At 34.6% G+C, this 21,181-nt stretch overlaps 1 protein-coding gene across 8 annotated transcripts in view; it reads right to left on the bottom strand.

The window, feature by feature from the left end:
* Positions 1–21,181, bottom strand: part of DMD (dystrophin) — a 1,147,932-nt gene that overhangs the window by 353,003 nt on the left and 773,748 nt on the right. For all 8 annotated transcript variants that reach the window (XM_041399749.1, XM_041399747.1, XM_041399750.1 and 5 more), the window contains one exon: positions 9,273–9,437. In XM_041399749.1, coding sequence (XP_041255683.1) covers positions 9,273–9,437 — 165 coding nt within the window. The remainder of the gene's footprint in view (positions 1–9,272; positions 9,438–21,181) is intronic.

Here is a 21,181-nt window from a genome sequence, read left to right on the forward strand (position 1 = left end):
GTCCTAAAAAGAGTAAATCATTGCAGCGGCAAAGAATTTGTGAAAGTATTAAATATAAATGGACCCCATGGAAATGCATACAATGGTAAGATGCAACTTATTAAAATAAAGTCCAGAAATGCAAAAGAAGAAAACCTAAACACTGTTTACTTGATTTGTGCCTTTACTACACTGTGCAGCTTGTTCAACCAGACAGAAAGGAATACAGAATAAGGTTGGGTAAATATCTGTATTTTAATTTCCTTATAAGAAGTTTTGCATGTACTTTCTACATTTGCTGCTACTGAAAAAAAAAAAAGTCAGAGAAAAAAACTGGTTTTTATACACTTTGACACAAGCTAGTTAATCTAGTTAATGGACTTTTTCGACCAATTTAAGATTATTTCTACAATCAAAAATTATTGATTTTAAGAATACAATAGATAACTAAGAAGGTGAAACAGCATTTAAAATATAGAATATATAGAATATAGAATTCATCCTTTGTTTTCTGGACTACACTAGTCACACCTCAAAATTAAAGTACACCAATCCTTGGCAAGATTAGAGTATGTTCCAGGGCTTTTTTAAACACTAAAACATTACTGTTCAATTTCTTCTGTTTCATTTTTGTTCTTTCAAAATATTGTATTTGAAGTAGGAATTCACTAAATAAAATCTCACTGCCTCAGAAAATTAGAACGTTTCAGATTTAAAAAAAAATTGAAAATATTATTAAATGAAGATTTCTATTAGTAATAAAACATATCAGAAATACTAGATACTTATTTTCTAAGTGAACTAAGGTGTTTCTGGACTGCATGATGGAAGAGCAAGAGAAAACAACAAATTTTATGATGCTAATGGAGCAGGGTTGAAAAAATCTGTGAATTTAAATTTTTCAGAAGACTTCGACTGTTTGACTTTATAAAAATACTGACCCTTAGATTTCAAACACTAAATGGCAAAGTAAATAGTCCACAGTAACAGCTAAAATTTATGAGCAACTAAAATCATATAAGCTTTAGCCTATTTGTAAGCTTTTCTTAGCTTACTAGATAACATACTTTTTATTCTTTACGTGTTTGGGTTTCTAAAACTGTTTTTGGCTAATAGTATCTTGTTGACTACATCACAACACAATAAAACAGCTTTACTATGTACAAATTAGAAAGAAGTTGGATTTTTTTTGGCTGTAAAAAAGCTTTTAACTCCCACTTAAAGTGTTTTTCTAAAGCCTTAGCACACCACAAATGTTACATGGACTACATTTAAAAAGTGCAATCTGACTGTAACAGATTGCAAAATGTTAATTTTATCTTAGTCACAGTTGCAGCAGGTTGTAATAAGAAAGCTTTTACTTCTGGTATGTCTTATCCAGTAATTTTGATTTTTATATACTTAAGAAAACCCCATTATTCTCATTCTGTTCTTCAAAACACAGCATGAATTTAAACATGCTTTGAAGCTTTCTAGGGTTCTTCCTGTAAGCAAGACATCTGGGAATCTCTAATCAAAACTCTCAATGACTTGAGGTCCTGTCATACACAGAATTGGGATTGAACAGGACTATCAGGAAATAAATATTTAGAAGAAAAGAAAACAGGGATAAATCAAGAAAAAAAGTTGGTTAGATTTTCTGAAGGTATTTTCTTATGCTGTCAACTAAAGCAGCATCACTTCTAAGATTCCCCTTTTTTTCTTGCAACTGAAATAAACAAATCTCAACAGAACAGTCAGTAGGATGATGTAAAGGTCAGTATTTGCACAACTTCCTTGAGCCATAACTTTGGAGCTCCACAGATTGTTGATGCCGTAGGCAAAGCTGTTTCAAAGTGTAAAGTATAGGTCTATATCCACATGTTCAGAATAAGGTATCCCTAAAAGGTTTAAGTATATTAAATGTGGATGACTGGATCAGAATAAACAAATTTCAAAGTGCTCATGTATGTCCTTAAATGTTCCATTAAGGAGACAATGAAGAAGCGACTATAACTTCCACTATAGCAACATTTGCCACCTTCACAGACTTTGATTATCTGACTTAGCCAAAAAAAGCTTGTGATTAAAGATAACCACATTATTATCAGAAGCAAAAAATAATTGCTTTGACCACTACAATAATTGTTTTTTGAACTAATACTAATTAGATACTCCATATTTGCTTTCCTGTCTGAATTAGAGAAACAGTACTGATGGTGAACAAGCAGGGTTTAGTAATTGCTGTTTATTAATACAGTACTGGACCTCTCTCTAGTTTGGCAAACAAAGCAGTGACAGAAAGATGGAGTTAAATAAACTCAGCTGAGGAAAAATGTGCAGGTTTTAACTCAACCATTGAAGTAATTTACCAGAAGATGTGGATGACTGTTCATATGTGGAAATTAGAAACTGGTCTTGGTTGGTTTGATTTAATCTTGGATTTCTTTTAATTACTATTTTTGAGAGAGGTGTGTTGCAGTTCAAGCAGAAAATAAACCAGAAAATGGAAAGGATGACTTTATAAAGCAGGTGTGACTGGATGACCAGAGTAGTATCTTCTGACCTTTCACTGAACCAACGATACTAATGCTATGCATATCTCAGAGATGATAAATTGTTGAGTGTTCAAAGTCATCTGCAGGGCTGCCATACCACATGCAGGAGTTGTAACTGTTTCTGTATAAATGTTTCATATAATATCTTAATAGCCCAGCAATACTTGCAGGCTTGTTTTAGTGGCTCTTTTTAATATTAATATTTTGGGGAAAAAAAGGTAAACAAACCAGCAAAATGTTTGTCAGTGATGTCTAGGTTAAAATGGAAGGTAGAAACCATCCTATTAGAAGTTCATGGATGTTCACACTTCAGTAATTGCTACACAGCTTTCTCTGCTGTTAAATCTACTATCTCCTGCTGTTAGATGGATATCCCAGATATTTCTAGCTCAAAATACTGCCAAAGTACCCTGGGAAATGTATATCAAAATACTATGAAATTGCCACAGACTTGAAAGAAGCAAGGCTACCCTTAGAGAGTTCAAGAAGCAAGGAAAATTTGGAGATAGTGCTGTTAGGGTCAGGACCAGGCAGATCTGAAAATGCTAAATAAAACTTCCTCATGTCAAAATTCCTTCACTGACAGACAGTATTTCATATCACCCATGTTATCCTGCAGGGCTTCAGCTTTACACAGAGGGGATATGGTTGCATTAAAGAGTTGAAAAGCAGCCATCACTTCCTAGGAGTCAGGTTTACTTATAGGAATAAAGATTGTGGCATTACAACCAGCAAAACTATGGTATTTGAATGTGCAGGAGTTAGAAAAATGCACAATTTTAGCTGTGGATATTTTATTAACAGAGGAAGAAAAATAGCTAAGAAAAGTAAAGTTGATCAACATAAATTGAAAGCAGGACCAGGAAAATCAAGGCATTACATACTCAATAGTATTGAGAGAACTTACTGATTGAAAAAAAGCACCAGCATGTAAAAAACAATGACATAGTAAGAGCTGAGCTTCAGCATGTCATTGGTGAAAGGTTCTCCTGCCATGGCTGCATCCACTGACTGTGGCTGTAACACCCACAGCTTAGACACCAATGCTGGCAGAGGCTGTATCGTAAACAGAGCGGTTCTGTTAACTACTCCAATCTTTTTCCATGCTATAATGTAAACAACTGTTGTACTATTTCCTTGGCACCATTTTGTAAAATTGGAAATTCATGATGATACCATCTAAGTTTGTGAAGTATGAATACTAAATCATGCAAAATAGCTATCAGAATGAGGGTAAACCCAGGTCAAAGAACAAACCCAGACAGAGTCATACTGTCAAGCTTGGGAAATCAGAGTTGTAAAAGACACAATATGGGATATATTCTACATGCATGAGAACCTGGTGAACTGCAAACCTGGAAGTGTTCCAGTGCTCATAAGTAGCAGAGGAGTCAAGACTTTCTTATAGATGTAGATTTCATGCCTTCCCCATGCGTATACACGAGTATTTCACAGGTGCAGTCTACATATTATGCTATTGCTGGAACTGATCACGTCAATGTGGTAAAAAAAATATTCAACAAAAGAACAAAGATCTATCCTAATACTTTACAGTTGAAGCCTGCAAATATGCTTTTTAATGTTGATTTATTTGGATAGTTTCTTAAATTAAAAATAAAAGTTATATTTGACAGTTTATAGAAGAAAACTGTAATTAAGGATGAAAATAATGAGTGAAGCAAACACTGGTACAGAGACTTTCTACATCCTGAGAATGAAGAATCCTTTCTCTACTCTTAGTCAATACATACATTTCTTATGTAGTGAGAAATGAGTGTGATTTTTGACACCATTGCTAAAATTTGTCATGCTTAACTGAGGATGAGGGTCCCAATTGTGGCACTACAGCCTCTAAATTGTGGCCAAGAAAATTATGAAGACGAATCATAGTGTCATAAAATATGTTAGGGTTTATTGAGCCATACTTTAATTCTTTGAACTAAGTCTAGAGTTATGATAGCAGAATGAGCTGAAAGGAAAAAAAAAAAAAACAGCAGGAAATGTATTTTATAGTAAATGCTCTTGCAAAGTACATTATGCTTTCTGGTACTGAATATCTAAAAAGTTTGTTTCTACAATTTAATACTGTTCACATTTTTCTTAACTTTTTTGCTGCTTTTTAAAGTGACATTTGTACATACTTTAGAAGCTAAGATGTTGCCCAAAACCTCAAATGACAGAACGTTTCAGGGATTGTAGGACTTCAAAGTCACCTGGTATGTACCTTGGTCACCACAAGGTCTTAATCCACGTGGGTGACCAAGGAACATGCTGGACTTGTCCAATCTCTTTATGTCTGCCTCTTCTATTCTGTTTCCTAATTGCATTACTGTGAAGTAGGAAAGAGCCTGTCTCTCTATGTACATTTTTACTAAATTTGGGATTCAAGTGTAGAAAACAACAGGTATTAAGCATCTGGAACCACGAACTATTTAGCCAATGAACATTAATTCCTTTGGTTGCAAGAGTCTTTAAATAGGGATGTTTTAAATGAACTTGGGGCCCCCACCACTGAGACATCCACGGTGAAGGAAGACCAACAGGACACTGTTGGGTCCATGGGTGGTGCTATCTTCTGCTCAACCTGTCTCTGTCTCTTCCTCTCGCTCTCTCTCTCTCCCTTCTCTCTCTTTTCTAATTCACTCTATCTCTCCACCTCACATTTTGCAGTTAAATAAAATCTGTATTTTTGACTTCAGCATATGATCATATTTGCACCTTAACTTGGGTAGAGACATCTCTCAATAATCAGATCTTAACAACTCTCATTTTAGTATAACCAATTTTCATCCTTCCCTGATTTTTTATGTGGTGACAGAAGTAATGAACTAAAAAGAGAGAGGACATATGCTCAAGTTATTCAGCATAACTACCCACACCATTAAATTGTGAGCTTTGCTTCCAGCATGGGACAAACTGCAAGGTCTGAGGCAACGCCCAGGCATGGGCAGGGATTAGCATCAGTCACACATGCAGAAACAGGAGCTTTGGATGCAGCTATGTTCTTGGGGCAGTTGGGATTGTTGCTAAGGGATGCAAGCTGTGCTGCACCAGTTAGCCTCTAGGCCAAGAAATGGTCCTGGGCACTTGTAATTACTAATAGAGATCTAGTTTTAAGAGCTATAGGACAGATTTTAATTGCTCTACCTGTTGCCAAGCCCAATTATGTATTGTGTCTTCAAAGTCTTATTTTGTCAAGTTGTAAAAACATGTAATAATTTTGCCTTTTGTTGCACCTTTTTTACTCTCATAGAATTACTTTTGTGCCAGCATTAAAGGTTAACACTGCTGGAGATTTTATTTAATTTTTCTTCTAAGTAAATTTAAGGGTCTTCTAATGTCTTTTAAATAGCTGATTTTTGCAGGTGGAAAAAAGTTATGAACTTTTAAACTGGTATTAATTCAGAGAAATTGAAAGTTATCAGTGTGAGTTGTGAAAATGAAACTCCCAGATATTCTCTTTTATATACTTATTATGCATGTATTATATATATCAATATTGTTTAAAAGGCTAAATCAGATTATCTGATAAGGACCTACATTTATCATACTTCTTGATTTATGGAAGAAAATTCAATGATAGTTATCAGATTAGAGTTGCATGTCAGAAGCAAAGGTTGCTATGGTTTTGAGAGAAAGAAATCACTGTATTTTGGAAAATTCTTTCAGAATATTGATAATTGGTATTTTAGAGGCAGTTTACTTTTTGTATCAATTTTGAATTTCACTACCACAAATTTCTGTAATTGAAATTTGCTAAATGTAAGTAAAAATGCAAGACACTTGCTTTAAAATAGGCATATTACTTCAACATAATATTGCTGAAAAACTAAAGACACACCAGACATGCATTTAAAATAAACACATATCTACATCCTCTTTCTCTTTTGCCTATCCAGCCCCACATGTTCCTATCATTTATTTCAACCTGCTTCTGAGGTCAGAAAATTTCCAGCACTCAATATTTTGTGGCTTTTAGAAATTAATACCTTACAATACTTAAAGTTTATACCTATTCATGTTAATTTTGGGACTCTTTTTCTGAAAAAACAACTTAGAAAACAAAAGAGTCAGAAGAGGACTTAATGGCTGAGAAAAGAGAATTTTACCTTGCAGGCTTAGTAAGAGTATGAAGAAGATGAAGAAATTTAATAAAAGACTATGTCTCAATTAAAATTAAAATTTGCAAGCCATTACATCAAATCCTATAATCAACATAGTCTGGTTTTCCTGGGGACTTACATAAACCTGGTCTTTTTCACTCCAGAGCAATATTTAGAAGTGTGATGGACAGTTTTAAACTTCTGCTTCACAGCTTTCAAGCTTTTAAAATGTCCAAAAATATTATTTGTAAAATTTTGTATCCAGTCTCTTTTTTAAGAATTTTATCACTATGCTTTTCATTCTATTAGGTGATCATAAGTGTCACTCTTGTTTCTGAGAAAAGAAGTTAGTAAATCCTATAGGAGATACTTCAGTGCTCTTTGGATATTGGTGAAGGCATTAAAGTGGTTGTAGAATAAATGTTGAATATTTAGACAGCATCTGGGAATACCGTAGCAAAAGACTCATCCTTTCCATAGGTAGGATACACACCTTTCCTTTTTTAAAGGTACACATTAGCCATAGCAATTTAAATTAATTTAAATTACAATTAGGATAGCAATTTAAAAATACATATAATTACAAACATTTCAACAATGATTTGAGAGAGTATGTATGTCCAGGTTTGACCCAGTGTAGGACAAGACAGCATGTTAGCATGGGTGTGAATGTTTGAAGTTGAGTGTAAAATTGAACACTGTCAAGAATAGGCTGCTTTCCTAAATTATATCTACTCATTCTTAATGTGTTTTGTAGTTATTAATGGTCATACTCTGCTAAATCTTAGAAAAAGGGTTCTGAGGATATAATCTGCCTTCAGAGATAATTAATAGTGTCTTAAATGTAAAAGTTTCTCTCTGTCAAAAGAAACCTACAGTCTGAATAAACCTAATTCAACATCTTAAAGAAATTAAATCTATGACTTTTAAAAGCAATCCACACAGATAACACACAGATGAGAAGCAAATACACTTCATATGATTACTGTCCTTATAACAGTAGTAGTCCTTATAATCCTTAAAATCCTTATAATCACAGCTAAGTGATCAACAACCAAAACTGGTCAACCTTTACAGGACAGTGATATAAATTTATCTGTGAAAGAAACATGGTGGGGTCTTTCACAGAGAGAAAGGGTATTTGAGTTTCTTTGGAGCTCTTAATTTTCCCCCCATCTCTCAGGGCATACATGACTTCCTCCCTCCACTTCAGGACTTCACATTTTTAATTTTTTTTCTTTTTTTTTTTTTTTTTCCTGTTCTTTCAACCATTTTTCAGAAATATTCTAGTCACTTCACCACAAGATGGAAGAGCCAAGCAGAACATCTCACTCACAATAAGTACGGAAAACAATAGTCTTATAATTTGTAGAAATTTAGCCCTATTTTCATTTTGTATAAAATTTAATGTGGAATCATTCTAGAAATACAGGAACATAATAGAAAAAATGTTTGAATCACCTAAAAATTTTTGTCAGATTACACAAGATAAGCAGTTAGTTTTCTTTAAATCAAAATTCCATCAGTCATTCAGTACATATAATGACATTTGCAAAAAGCTACACTAATTTTATCCTTTAGAAAGGGAACAAATGCTATTGCTGAACTCATTCTGTCAATTATAGGACTGCAACAGGACTTGAGATTCAGTGTTTTATATAATGTAATTGTATGGCTTGAAAAGTGTCTGGGCATTAAACCAGTTCCTTAACAGAAACTAAGTTAAAGTAAACTTCATAAACATGCTCTGCAAAACCATACATCTTCAGGAACAGGTATTATTCAATTTCTTGCAAGACAAGAAAATTTTGAATATTTAATTTTTTTATTTCACTTTCCACTGAAAATTGCACCATCAGATTGATACAAAAAAACCTGTGGCTTCTGTTTAATCTTCACCTATGTGAAGAAGATGCTGAGCTACTATAAACCATAACCTCAGAGATTTAGACTATATATTGCACTTTAAATATTTCCTCAGTTTATTTGAAGACCATGTATGCATAGAAAAAGGGCAAGGCCAAAAAATCTTAAGCAGGTCAACCAGCAGGCCAGTTGATTCTTGAGAGTATTTTTCAGCCTTAATTCCTCTAGCCTCAGTCAACCCATACACAGGCATCTTTTTTACACTTAAATACATATTAAAGATTAGATTACAAATATTTTTCTTACAGTTATTAGATAATCTCCTTTATTGATTCTGGAGTGTTACATGTGCACTTAAATATCTTTCCTTGCAATATCAGAATTGCATTATGGTCCTAAATATCCTGATTTTCCTATAGTCATAATAGCTTAATGAAATAGCTTTAATGATTCAACACTGATATCATGAATTTTAGTTCACTTTATATTAAAATATGATGCATTGACTGTTTGGGCTATTGTTTCATGCATATAATATGGCAAAAATAATAGGTTATGTTTATATATCATCTTGGAACCATTAGTTCTAATCAGCCCTCTCACTAGAAACCATTCAGCAGAATAGAATAAAAGGTTTCCTTAATTAACAGAGCTTTGAACTTCTGGGAACTGTTGCTGACTTCTGCCTCGAAGTTACATCATTAATAAACACTATACAGCTGATGTTGCAACTGAATTTTTGACCACTAAGTACTCCAATGCTTTTTTAAAATTGAGGAAAATTTACCTTAATATCAAAGGCTCCTGGCTGACCCACTTTGTTGTAAAGCTCTAGCTGGTTCTTGACAGGCGTTACCCACAATATCACCTGATTTAGCTGTTGATCAAGTTCAACAAAATCCTTTAGTAGAATCTCTATTTCTTTTTGTTTTTCTGGAAGATCTTTGGACACCTGAAAAAATACCAGAAGCCATTGTTTTAGTGAAAAAAACATGAAAAAACTACAAAACAATTTAATGCTACACATGTATACATTTATATAAAATGTTAAAATACAAGTTTTATATACTTGAAGAAGAGAAAGAGAGAGTAGACCCAACAATCAATTTATTATGGCAGGTATCTTGGAATTCTGTTGAAACACAGTCTGTCCTAAAAAAAAAAAAAAAAAAAAAAAAAAAGCAAAAAAACCAAAACAAAACACACATACAAAAACCCAAAATAAAATTTAAAAAAATATCAAACCTTACCATAAGGCTTCCCAATATTTTTAGTAAAATAAAAAATGTTGTTTCAGTATAGTAATTGTTTTAAAGCTCATTTTTTATTCAGGAAATAAAATTGAAAACATGAAATTGATCACTTTAATTATAGCCAACCTTTCCTGACATCTTAAATGTAGATATTTATAAGCATGTGTTTTCTTTTAAGGTGTCTAGAGTTGCCAATTGGATCCATAGATGCATAAGCAGAGGCACACAGTGAAGAAAAATAATGAAGAAATATATCATCAATGCAGATCAGGCAACTTGGTTCTCTAATTTGCATTCAAAGCAGTCAGGTTTTTAACTAAGCACATTCTTCTATGCCAACAATATTAGAAATTAAGAATCAGTGAATGGCACAGTTCAAATCCATCTCTGAAGCACTTGGGGTAAATGTAGGGACAGGCTGGCAATAAATAAGCCAACACAAAGCTCCATGCTGTCCTTCTCAGATTGTTTTCTACAGCTAGAGAGGCGAAGTGTCACAACTCTACACCATGGGCAACATTGCAAACATACCCTAGGGGAGAAACCATCTGTACTTTCCAAAAAAAAAAAAAACAAAAAAAACCAAAAAGCAGCACATATAGGGCATGGGCAGATACAGAACTATAGTGGTTCATCAGTAAAATCAGCCAAGAAATGGGGTTAGTTTTCCACATCATGAAAAGTAAGGTTTCCTAATGTTCATTTTTTAAAGCATATTTTTTATCAAAGTGACCCTCTTAAAAGTGGCAAAACATGAGATTTCTGTGCATATATATATGCACAGAAATATTATTATATATAATATAAAATGCATTCCCTGTAAAGTTAAGCAGCATTAATGGCAGCATTATTATCACATTGCCCAGCTACAGAAGTATTAGTGCCCTGTACTTCTAATCCCTGAGATTTTTCAGAAGACAATAAATCCAAACTCAAAGTATGTAAGCAATGACTGATACTAAAACCAAACCACCAGCTGCTGGGAGAATGCAAGGAACACAACTGTCTCATGACATGTATGTTTCTTTAAAAATTTTGTGTGAGAATATTGATTTGTAGGTACTAAAATAATCCCTCTACCTAATCCCTGCATGTGATTTTTTACACTGTATGCAAGGGGTATTTGTAATTCAAGAAGTTGATTAGCCATATATTACTACATTGAATCCACTGTTCATTATAGACACCTCTTAACATCCTACATAATAAAGACTGATCCATGAAGCAAATTACTTTTACTGTCTTCCCAATATTTTGAAATATAATTTAAAAATCTGCTTTTCCAGAATGGCCCCAGAAAAGAAAGAAAAAATTTAAAAATACATTCATTTCCCTTATGTGTTAACTCAAAATTTATGCAGACCTTGGCCTAATTTCATACAAGATTAGTTTCATCTTTCTTACAACGTTTGAATGTTAATCTCTAATGTTTACTAGCTTTAATATTAATGTAAATAAGTTCCACAGAAATACAACTGAAAGCAAATAGGTAGTCATAGGCAGATAAAAATCCAAGCTGACTTCTCAAGATCTGAAATTGAAATTAATCTGCTTCCAATCAACATTAATCAAGTATTTTGGGTGTAATACAAGAGAGAAAAACAAAAATTTGTAGAGGTTTTGGGGAGAGAAAGAAAAATATATAACCAATTATATACGAAGGCATAGTCCATCCAGAGCAGCAGATGAATTACTAAGTTTTAGTGACAGGCTGTACTTCAGACACTGTTTTCAAAATATTTACTTATCCCACCTATGATGAGAAGCAAACTGTAATTTAAACAAATGCAGCCTCTTCTTACAACTTGTCTCCTGCTCTAAAATTATAGCACAAATATAGGATTATAATATTTTTAACATAAAAATAAAGAATCTATTGAATCAGTTAATTATATATGGTAGTGTCATCTAATTTTACCACAGAGATAAAAAGAACAACAGCAAATAAATAAAAAACTTTCACCAATTCAGGTTAGGGCTACACCTAAGTGTTTAACAAGGCAATTCCTTGTAAAATCCAAGTAATGTGTCACATGCCATTGTGTGGGAATCAGAGCCTTAGATTCTGGTTATCAGGGATTCTATTTGCCAGCTCATTGTGGTTTGTTTGGGGTTTTTTGTAAACTCTGGCATAAAGCCGTCAAGCTGGCTAATCAAATTAGAGCCCGATGAGTTTAAGGTAATTACAAGTCTGCCTATCAAGCCAAGGTACTGTTGCAGACTGTCTCCTGGGGGACAGCTTGTTTCCTGAGCTAATTCTGCAGCTCACCAGAAGCATAAATTGGAAAACCTCCACGGAGTAATGGGCATGGACACAATGACTGGCTGTTCAGATTTATTCCCTTTCTGTGGCAGAGGAGTACATGTGGAGAGGGGGCCCTCCAGGATCTTCCCTACTGTTTTACTCATAGTCCTTCCAGCTTGCTCTTTACAGCTCCAGGAGATGCGCCCCTGAGGTGGGATTCCAATGCTGGTGGGAGCTACAACAGTCCCACAGCTGTTGTTTCTGGGCTTTCTGAATGAGTTGGTAGAAGTTCTTGGACGCCTCCAGGGAGGAATGAGCAGCAGATAGTGTCCCATTTCAATACTTTATTTTACATTTTTGCTTTGGGCCCCATCCTCCTTTTATTCACTTGTTGTCTTGAGGTAACAATCCAGTGTTTGCTTACTTTCATTCCCTTTGGTATCTTATGTCTTTCCCTTCTATCTAAGACTGCTAAGTTTTATCAGATGATGGCTGAAGTTCTTTTCTAAGAGTGACAACCAATAGGAACAGTGGCCATAAGGCAACACCAGCAGCAGAGTGAAAACAGGGCAAACATGAAATGCTTTCCCAGGCTCTGCCTAGGATTGACACAGGCCTGATGAAGGAGTGCTACAGACTGGCAAGGAAGACACGATGCAAATAAAAACATGAATTGAATAAAAGTAACTTCAGTTGGAACACCTTTCTAAAAATCTGGGTTGTCCCTTTCAGTACAAATTAAACATTTTCAACTTTGCCTTATTTCAAAACAGATGAACATTGAAAATACACCTTGGTTTGCAACAAAAGATGCAAAATAAATTTGCAAGTGGAAACACCAAAAGCATGGATTATACTTTCAAAGAAAACAAATCTGAGTTCAACATCAAAGGACTATACAATTTTAATGTTATGTGTCAAAATACTAATTTCAAAGCATGTGATACATCTAAAATTTTGTACTTTAGTTCAAGTGCTAATTAAGTAAGATTAATTGGAAGCTTAGTGACAGAAAAATAGAAAAGATTTAAGCTCTAAATGGCGAAACAGCAGAAGAGCCTAATTTTACCAACTGACACTGGTCTTCACCATATTCAATTTTATTCTAACCTGAAACTAGCAGACCATTTTCCACATATTAGATTTTACTTATTCTAAATTTTGCTCTTTTCATTAAAACACACACACAAAAAAGCCACAAAAAACTGCCAGCATAAAAAAAAAATCTCCTAAAATACAAGAATATCTGAAATTTGAATAATTGCATGCTTTCAAAACCTAGGTCTTCATCTAAGTATTTTAATTTCTTCTAATGCATTTTAAAATTAATTGCATTGCTTGCTTCTGTTCCATCTGATTCTGGTGTCTTGTATGATTTTACCCCACAAGTAGCCTAAACAACACAGCACTATGCTGATTCTATCCCTACCCCAATCTGATTACTTTGGTGCAAAACCTTACCTATGCTCATATTGGCAGTTTAGATCTCCTTGATCATTTCCCTTGCTCCAATTTTCCACTGCTACTTCTCACTTGAGCTTTAGATATTTATTTTTTCAGTCTGCACACAGTTGTGTGCATGCACTATGGGAAGAATTAGAGCTCTGCAGATATCAGTTCTTATGATAATGGGTATAAAGGGATTTTTACAAAGTATGTCACCTGATGTAAAATCATATTCTGTTTTCCCACTGTGTTTAATTCATATGAATATCCAGACAGCAGATTCAATTAACACAATTAAAATAATGGTTGTAGAATTACAGCTCAATCTTTTAACTCAAGAACAATGCTCAAAATGAAAAAGTTTAAAACAGTTAGGTACAGACAGTAAGTGAGAAATGTCAAGTATTGGGGAATAGTTTTGCAGAAGTCAGAAATGTTATTGCAAATTAATTAACTTGATGAGTAATATTACTAGTAAGGCATCATTATAAATAAAAGTAAGGAAAGCCAATGAAATGACTTGCACATATTATGAGTGACTGATGCCTGATTTCAAACATCACTTCTCTCACACAAATCAACCTCTTTCCCTGTTTACCTGAAATAACTAAAGAGAAAACAATACAGTTATCACCCAGCTATTTGAGAACACAGATGAGGACATGCATCTCTCCAACATGTAATTTTTCAAAAAAGAATATGAAGAATTTTCTTAGTGGTAAGTGGAGAGCCAAGAAAGCCCAAATTCCAACATTTTAACAGCAGTGAAAATATGTCAGTTTCTTCCTCCAATACTGAAGTACCCCCTTTTCTTGCTCTCTGCCTCACCAAACTCTAAGTGGTCAGCACTTACAAACGCACCTTATTTGAGGAATCAGAGTGTGGATTAAAATTTAGCTATCCTGATATGCATAATAAGATAAGCTGCAATAAACATTAGCAAAAGTATGTTGTGTGATCTCTGTGAAGACTTTCAAAAATGTTATTTTTGTATGGCCCCCTTGGGAGAGCCACTTAGATATACAAAGCACTTCATGAAAATAGGCTTCAAATATAGGATAACTGATAGTGTCAGGTTTTAAAAAAATCAGAATTGCTTGCATAGAGAAAAATGAAGTATTCTGTATGAAGAATTGAGGAAAGTTTCTGTATGAATTTCTTTGCTTACTAAATGTAAATCAAGCAGCAATCAAGCAGCAGCTTCTTCTTTACCATTGCATTTCTGAAAAAATGTAAATATTAGAAAAAGAAGCAACTGTGACTGACACTGCAATCAGCACAAAGCATAACTGGACTGAAAGCAGGTTTGATATCATCCAAGGGAGGACTTAGATAATAAAGAAATAACTGAAGTCATAACAACTATTAAATGCAAACTTCAATACAGAAATTGATAAATCATAACTTACACTTCCATTGCACTTGTAAGGTGATTACATGAAACAGAAATTCTTACAGCCACTGTTCAGAAAGTTTGATCTGCTCAAAATCACCATCCCTAGAGCTCGTTTTAAAGAATGATTTAAAATGGAAGAAGGAAAACTTGATTTATAGGCATCATTTCTTCATGAAAAACAATCAGTGTACAAAAGAATTTCGTATAACTTCAGTTTAGGATGCCATTTAGTTAATTAACTGAGCCATTTGCATTAGCAAACTCAATATTGACTTTAAAACAAAATCTATGTAATTCCTTTAAACACATTAATATTTATGAGCCATAGTGTCTCTGACAAAGTTGGACTAAAGATTTTATTATTAGAGGAAGATTAAAGCAGCCTACTAAAAATATGTATAGAAGATTTTATTTGCTAAATATAGAAGAGTTTTATTTGTTTTTTATCTACCATTTCACGTTGCCTTGCAAGGCTCCCAGGACCTGACCTTGGCAGGTGTTTATTTGGTCTTGTCTTTTCAAAAACTTCTCAATGGAATATTTGTAATATTTTCCACTTTCATTTTTATTAAAAATATTTTTTCCCCATGAATGCAGAAAATTAAAGCAGTCCAAAAAAACAATGTCTCAAACAATTTTCTGCTTCATCTGGCTGTCTAGATTTTTAAAAAGCAACCAAACATATTCCCCCACCCCAAAGACTTGCTTTGTTTTTCTTCCATGGTAATATGATCATGTATATCACAGACTTCTGAATATCTGAATTTTTATATGCAATACTTGCAACTAATTGTCATTCATTCTGTTCTCCACTCTCAGCAATTCTCTTTTGTCAAGGACGTTTTTGAGCACAAGTCCCTCCACCTTAAATCTCTGCTAAATAATCTAGTCCAGGAATATCTTATCTTTTTCTTTTTTCCTTACTCAGTTCCTGAAATACAAAAGCAGCGACAAAGGCTTTAGAGTCTAGTTCTTTCAGTAATTCTTAATGAAGGATATTCTGACAGGAAAATTATTTAAAAATAAATGTAATATGCCCTAAATGTCCTTTCCCTGGTTTACAGCAGAAAGTACCATATATATGCCCCAGGCTACACACAGTTCTGTGAGGGACTGCAGAACTGCAGTGGTTAAAGACTTTAATTTAGGATTTTGCCCATTACAGTAAAATTGTATAAAGAAACTGTGGCGACCAAAGCCCACTCCCCACATAAATGTGCTTCCTGATGGGAACTAGACTGTGAGCTAAGCCACCTGATGGGAGCTTGAGGTAAGATAAAGGTGATACTATTGTCCAATTATCTCAGGTCTAGGGAGAAGTAAACAAGGCTGGAGGGAGAAGAATATATCCACAAAGAAAGCCAAACTCAGCAGTTGTGCTGAGAATCAGCTCTGGATGGGTTTGGGGTGGGAGGACGAGAGTTTTTGGGTGTGTGACAAGATTCCATCTTCTCCTACACAAACTGGCTCAGTTGTAAGAGAAGATGGATCCCAAGAAGGCTACATACATGGGACATTCATGTGAGAGGCAGCTGAGGAGGTGTCATAAACCATCAAAGACCCCCCAAAGTGTCCCCCATATTCATTTCTAAGGCCTTGCACCAGAGGACTGCATGTGAGGCAAAGTGATTCAACAGATCTGGAGTCTGTTGCAAGAGACTGTGTCAAACTTCTCCCCTGGGGGAGGTACCTGGGCATTCCCACCTGGCCTGAACATATATTAATCCATTGAACTCTATGTTTTGTGGGACCCTCACCACTGAGAAGACCAGAAGAAAAGGATCAACAGGACACCATCAGGATTCATGAGGAAGCTGTAACTGCAGTGAGGTCTCCCCTCAGTCTCCTCCAGGCTGAACAGACCAAATGCCCTCAGCTTCTCCTCACATGGCTTCACATCCAGACCCTTCACCATCCTTGCTGCCCTCCTATGGATGCTCTCTAACAGCTGAATGTCTTTTTAACATTGTGGCACCCAAAACTGCCCCCAGCACTTGAGGTGAGGCCCCCCCCCCCAGTGCAGAGCAGGACAATCCCCTGTTGCCTGGCTGGTGATGCTCTCCCTGATGCCCCCAGGACAGGGATGTCCCTCCTGTCTGCCCTGGCACTGCTGGCTCACATCCAACTTTCCATCAACCACGAGCTCTTAGGTCCATTCCCATTGGGCTTCTTTCCAGCATTCCATTTCTCAGTCTGCCTTTCCAGGGTTGAGGAAAATTTTAACTTTATTTTAGACTATTGCATTTGTGAGTATTTTAATTACATAGGCATGTTACTATACAGACACGTCTATATAATTAAAGTATAATCTTTATCTTGTAAACAGCAAAGAGTAAAACATTGATTTTAAACCTCTATGGTCTTCCTTAATAAAGATGAATGAAAAAACTGACAGACAATGGCAGTGTCTGTCTTGGAACTGAAGTTTTAGAAAGCCCAAGCCATTGCAATTGATTGGTGTGCAGTAGTATCTGAGAATTGTTCATGAAAAGTGAAATCTCTCTCAGATACACAGAACTTTGTTGTAAAAAAATGCATAAGGATTTGCCTGAAGTTACTTATTTGATATCTAGTAATTCTGCATCAATATTAACTCAATGTAAATCAGAAGACAGCACATATGTATTGAAAATTACATTCAAAGTACTTGGCATAATTTCTTAAATATATGATTAATATGTTCTGGATTTTTATGGTAAACAAGAATAATAAGGAATTTTGGTTGGTAAGATAATATGATCTATATTGTGTATATATACGGATACATGTATTTAATCATGCTTTTATGGCTTCAATGGCTAATAGACTTTTTTTTACCCCCACATGACTTGACTGTATTTCATAAATATTTTTCTTTGCTTAACTTTTAAAATTTTAGTTAATACTGGCTGCTAGCAATACGCAAATTAAACAAGAAATAATTAATCCTATATATACTTGTTTCTTAGGGCTTGTGACACTCCCATGTTTGCCCAAAGAACACTGATATCAAATTTCTTTTTGCTACACATGAGGTCACTTTTGAGTATGGCTGATGATAACATCAATGTGGACTAACCTTAATTAGCCATCTATGACAAACTGTCAGAGGAAATTCAGCATAACAAAAGACTTTATTATATTTAATGGAATCAGGTCACTCATTAAATGGAAGTAAATTCAGGAAAATGTCAATCTTCTGATCCCCAAAATGCCAGTCATACTATTCTTATTTTGTATTGAAAGAACAGAAATCAAACTGTAGCATTCATTTTCCAACAAATTTTCCCCTCCATTCCACAAATAACAACAGTAGCAATTGCAGTAGTTCCAACTGTGAGCTCGAATTAAGTTGCATTGACATGCTGGAAATTTTATGTCATTGCAGGTAATCTATGAATAATTTCTACACAAAGCAAGCTATAATACATGAACTATAACCTTGTTACGACTTTGTGTTTCTGCACTTTTGGGCCCATCTGTTTTTCTTTACACTTGATCAACCAAGCTAAGACAACCTACGCCTGTTCTGGTGGTACAGAAAATGTTCACAAATTATAGCCATGTCACTCCACTCTAATTTTTATCTTGTCCACATAGCACAACAAATTGATTTGCTGTGGCAATAAACAGTGAAATAGTCTCTTCAGTGTCTAGTAATTAGAACTAATACTAGTAGACAAATTAAAAGGCAGCAAAACAAAATGTCTCCATCAGGCACTTATAATAACCTTCATAATACATACAGTAGATGTTGTGAAGACTAAGGTGGATAAATGAGGAGAATGCTGATTTTGGCATCCAGCTTACTTTCAGATAATTTAGCTCATCGCTCTTGGCTGACACCAGACCAAGAATAATATTAAAGAGTAATAAACTCCTTCCAGCAAACCTCTGATTCCATGGTTCACTGGTCTCAGACCTAATCTATCAATCCATTTACTGCACAGTAAAAGGTAAGAAACCCATTACAGATCTGTTACATGCCATGGCAGGTGGTATATGACAAGAACTGAATTCATCACAAACTCCAGTGCTGAGTATCCTTTTGTGTGCTTTGAAGCACTAGGTGGTTACCTTACTTGGCTATCACAGCAGAAGAACTTTAAGCTTTGAAAATAAATGAAAAATTCTTGATGTGAAAGCATAAAAATGGTCATAAACCACTTCATTTTTCATAATATTAAGACTTCACAAAGATAATGCTATTTTCATTTTTACAAGAAATATTGGCTTTGGAGAGGGTACAATAAGTAAAACCAGGATCGAATTTAAAAGTCATGCCTTTAAAATGTGGGCTTTAATCTTCATTCTCTGCTTGAACTATACTGTATTAGGTAACAGCATATTAGAATCACTATTTAATAAAGTTGCAAAAGAAATGTGGTGTTAAAATTATTACTATCCAAAAGAAGAAAAACTTTTCGCATATCTACTCTCAAGGTCATCAGTACGTGATATAAACACCTAAAAGCAAAGACAATTCTGAAGTAAAAGCTAAAAAGATACTTCTATGTGACTGCAATTCCCTTCATACTAAATTTCTTTTCTAGGTTATTTCTATTGCTGTAGGGCAGCAGTTTCTGTGACTGTAAAGAAGGTTTGAACATTACTAATTTCAAATATGTCACCTTGAAGGTTAAGACTCACAGGTGTTGTCCCCTATTCCCCTGCTTGGCAGATCAAGGCAAAACAAAAATTTGTGATAACTTTAGGAGATATTTGGCCACATCCTCAGCTAGTGTAAATTTTCCCAGCTCCTCTGAAGTAAGCACAATTATTCTAGTGTACACCACCTATCTAACATTATTTATGTAACTGTCATGTATGCTTCATATCTTGAAAACAGTATCATCCTGCAGAATGAGATAATCATAAACAGTAGATTGTTACGTGTTCATTTCCAGCAGAGATGCCAGAAAACAAAACATACAGTTTGAAACAAAGGATTAAAGTAGAGGATACACTCTTAAGAGGGGGTGGAGAGACAGAAAAGCCCCAGAGGAATCTCTGTGTGGTGATGTTTGTCTACTGTGCTTTGAGGAACACAAAAAATATATCCTCATCAAAACCACTGACTACAGAATCCTCCTCAGGTGACCTAAAACGTTTGTCTGATATAAAAGTGCCCATCCTGTGAGCTTTGGCTCAGAGTAAATATCTGTGGGGTTTTTCCAGTGCTGAATATCTACAGCTGAATGAATAGAACATTAAGTTCCTCTGTCAGGCTCGCAGAGTTTCTTTCCATGACTTCTAGTTTTAATTCAGATCCTAGATTTTCAGGGCAGAAAGTGCAACAAATAATTGAGGTTTCCTACACAAATCATGAGTAACAGCAAAAAATATGAAAATGAAAAAATAATTATTTTTCCCTTCAGTATCATTTGGAAAATCTTACCAAACCCCAAAACAAGCGTCTAACGTTTTGTTTTGTTTTCTACATCTGTCAAGATCACAGAGAAAACAGAAAACCTGTGAAAAAGAGCACCTTCAGAGAAGATGTATGGATTCGAGTAATATATTTTTCAAATTCAGTTTCTGTTCTTTGAAAAAAAATGACAAAAAACCTACAAGAAAGGAAATGAAACCACTGCATTTTGCAGATTCTTTACATTCAGAGACCAAGGCAGAATGAGAACTCAGTTTTATACATCTCCATGGGTAGATAACAGAGATAGAAATTATGTGGTTAAGTAATGATCTCAAATGGAAGATGACTTTCCTTGGTTTATACTCTTTTAGTAGTAAATGAAATTTTTCAAGTAAGAAATTCCAAGAATAATTGTCTTGCCAGACACATTAGATCTAGGAGATATAAAATTATAAAAATTCAGTAAATTGTAATGATTCACTAAACAGTAGTTTTTGTCTCACGTATTTCACCCAAACCTAAGTACTTTCAACAACATTCATGGTTGCTCTGACTGTGACCGGAGACCTGAAACATTTTGCATCAGCCAGCAGAAAATGAAAATTCCAAGTTTTTAGGTGTATGACTAATGAGTAAAATGCTACATTCAGTGACAAATTGCAGATTTTCTTAAAATATATTTATGTGATCTGACTAAAAGTTAATTAGTTTTTCCTGAAAACTAATGCCATCTTTTTAAAATCACAGCTTAGGTATTAACACAGTCCCTGAATTCAGCTATGTACATGCTTCCTTCAGCCAGTAGATAACATTGTTTTGATCCTGAAGTGTTCTGAATTTTTCTATATACATTGATTTCAGAAGCCCATTTATAGAGAAAAAGATACTTCTGACCAACCACTGAAATAATGATTTATGTGTCCAGCCTGGAGTTTGTGAATGTGATCAATATTTATTATCCACTTTTGCCCGAGTCATTAGCTAATATTATGAACTTTGCCTGACT

The sequence above is a fragment of the Onychostruthus taczanowskii genome, unplaced genomic scaffold (genome assembly GCF_017590055.1).
Source record: "Onychostruthus taczanowskii isolate IOZ18803 unplaced genomic scaffold, ASM1759005v1 scaffold17, whole genome shotgun sequence".
Lineage (NCBI taxonomy): Eukaryota > Metazoa > Chordata > Aves > Passeriformes > Passeridae > Onychostruthus > Onychostruthus taczanowskii.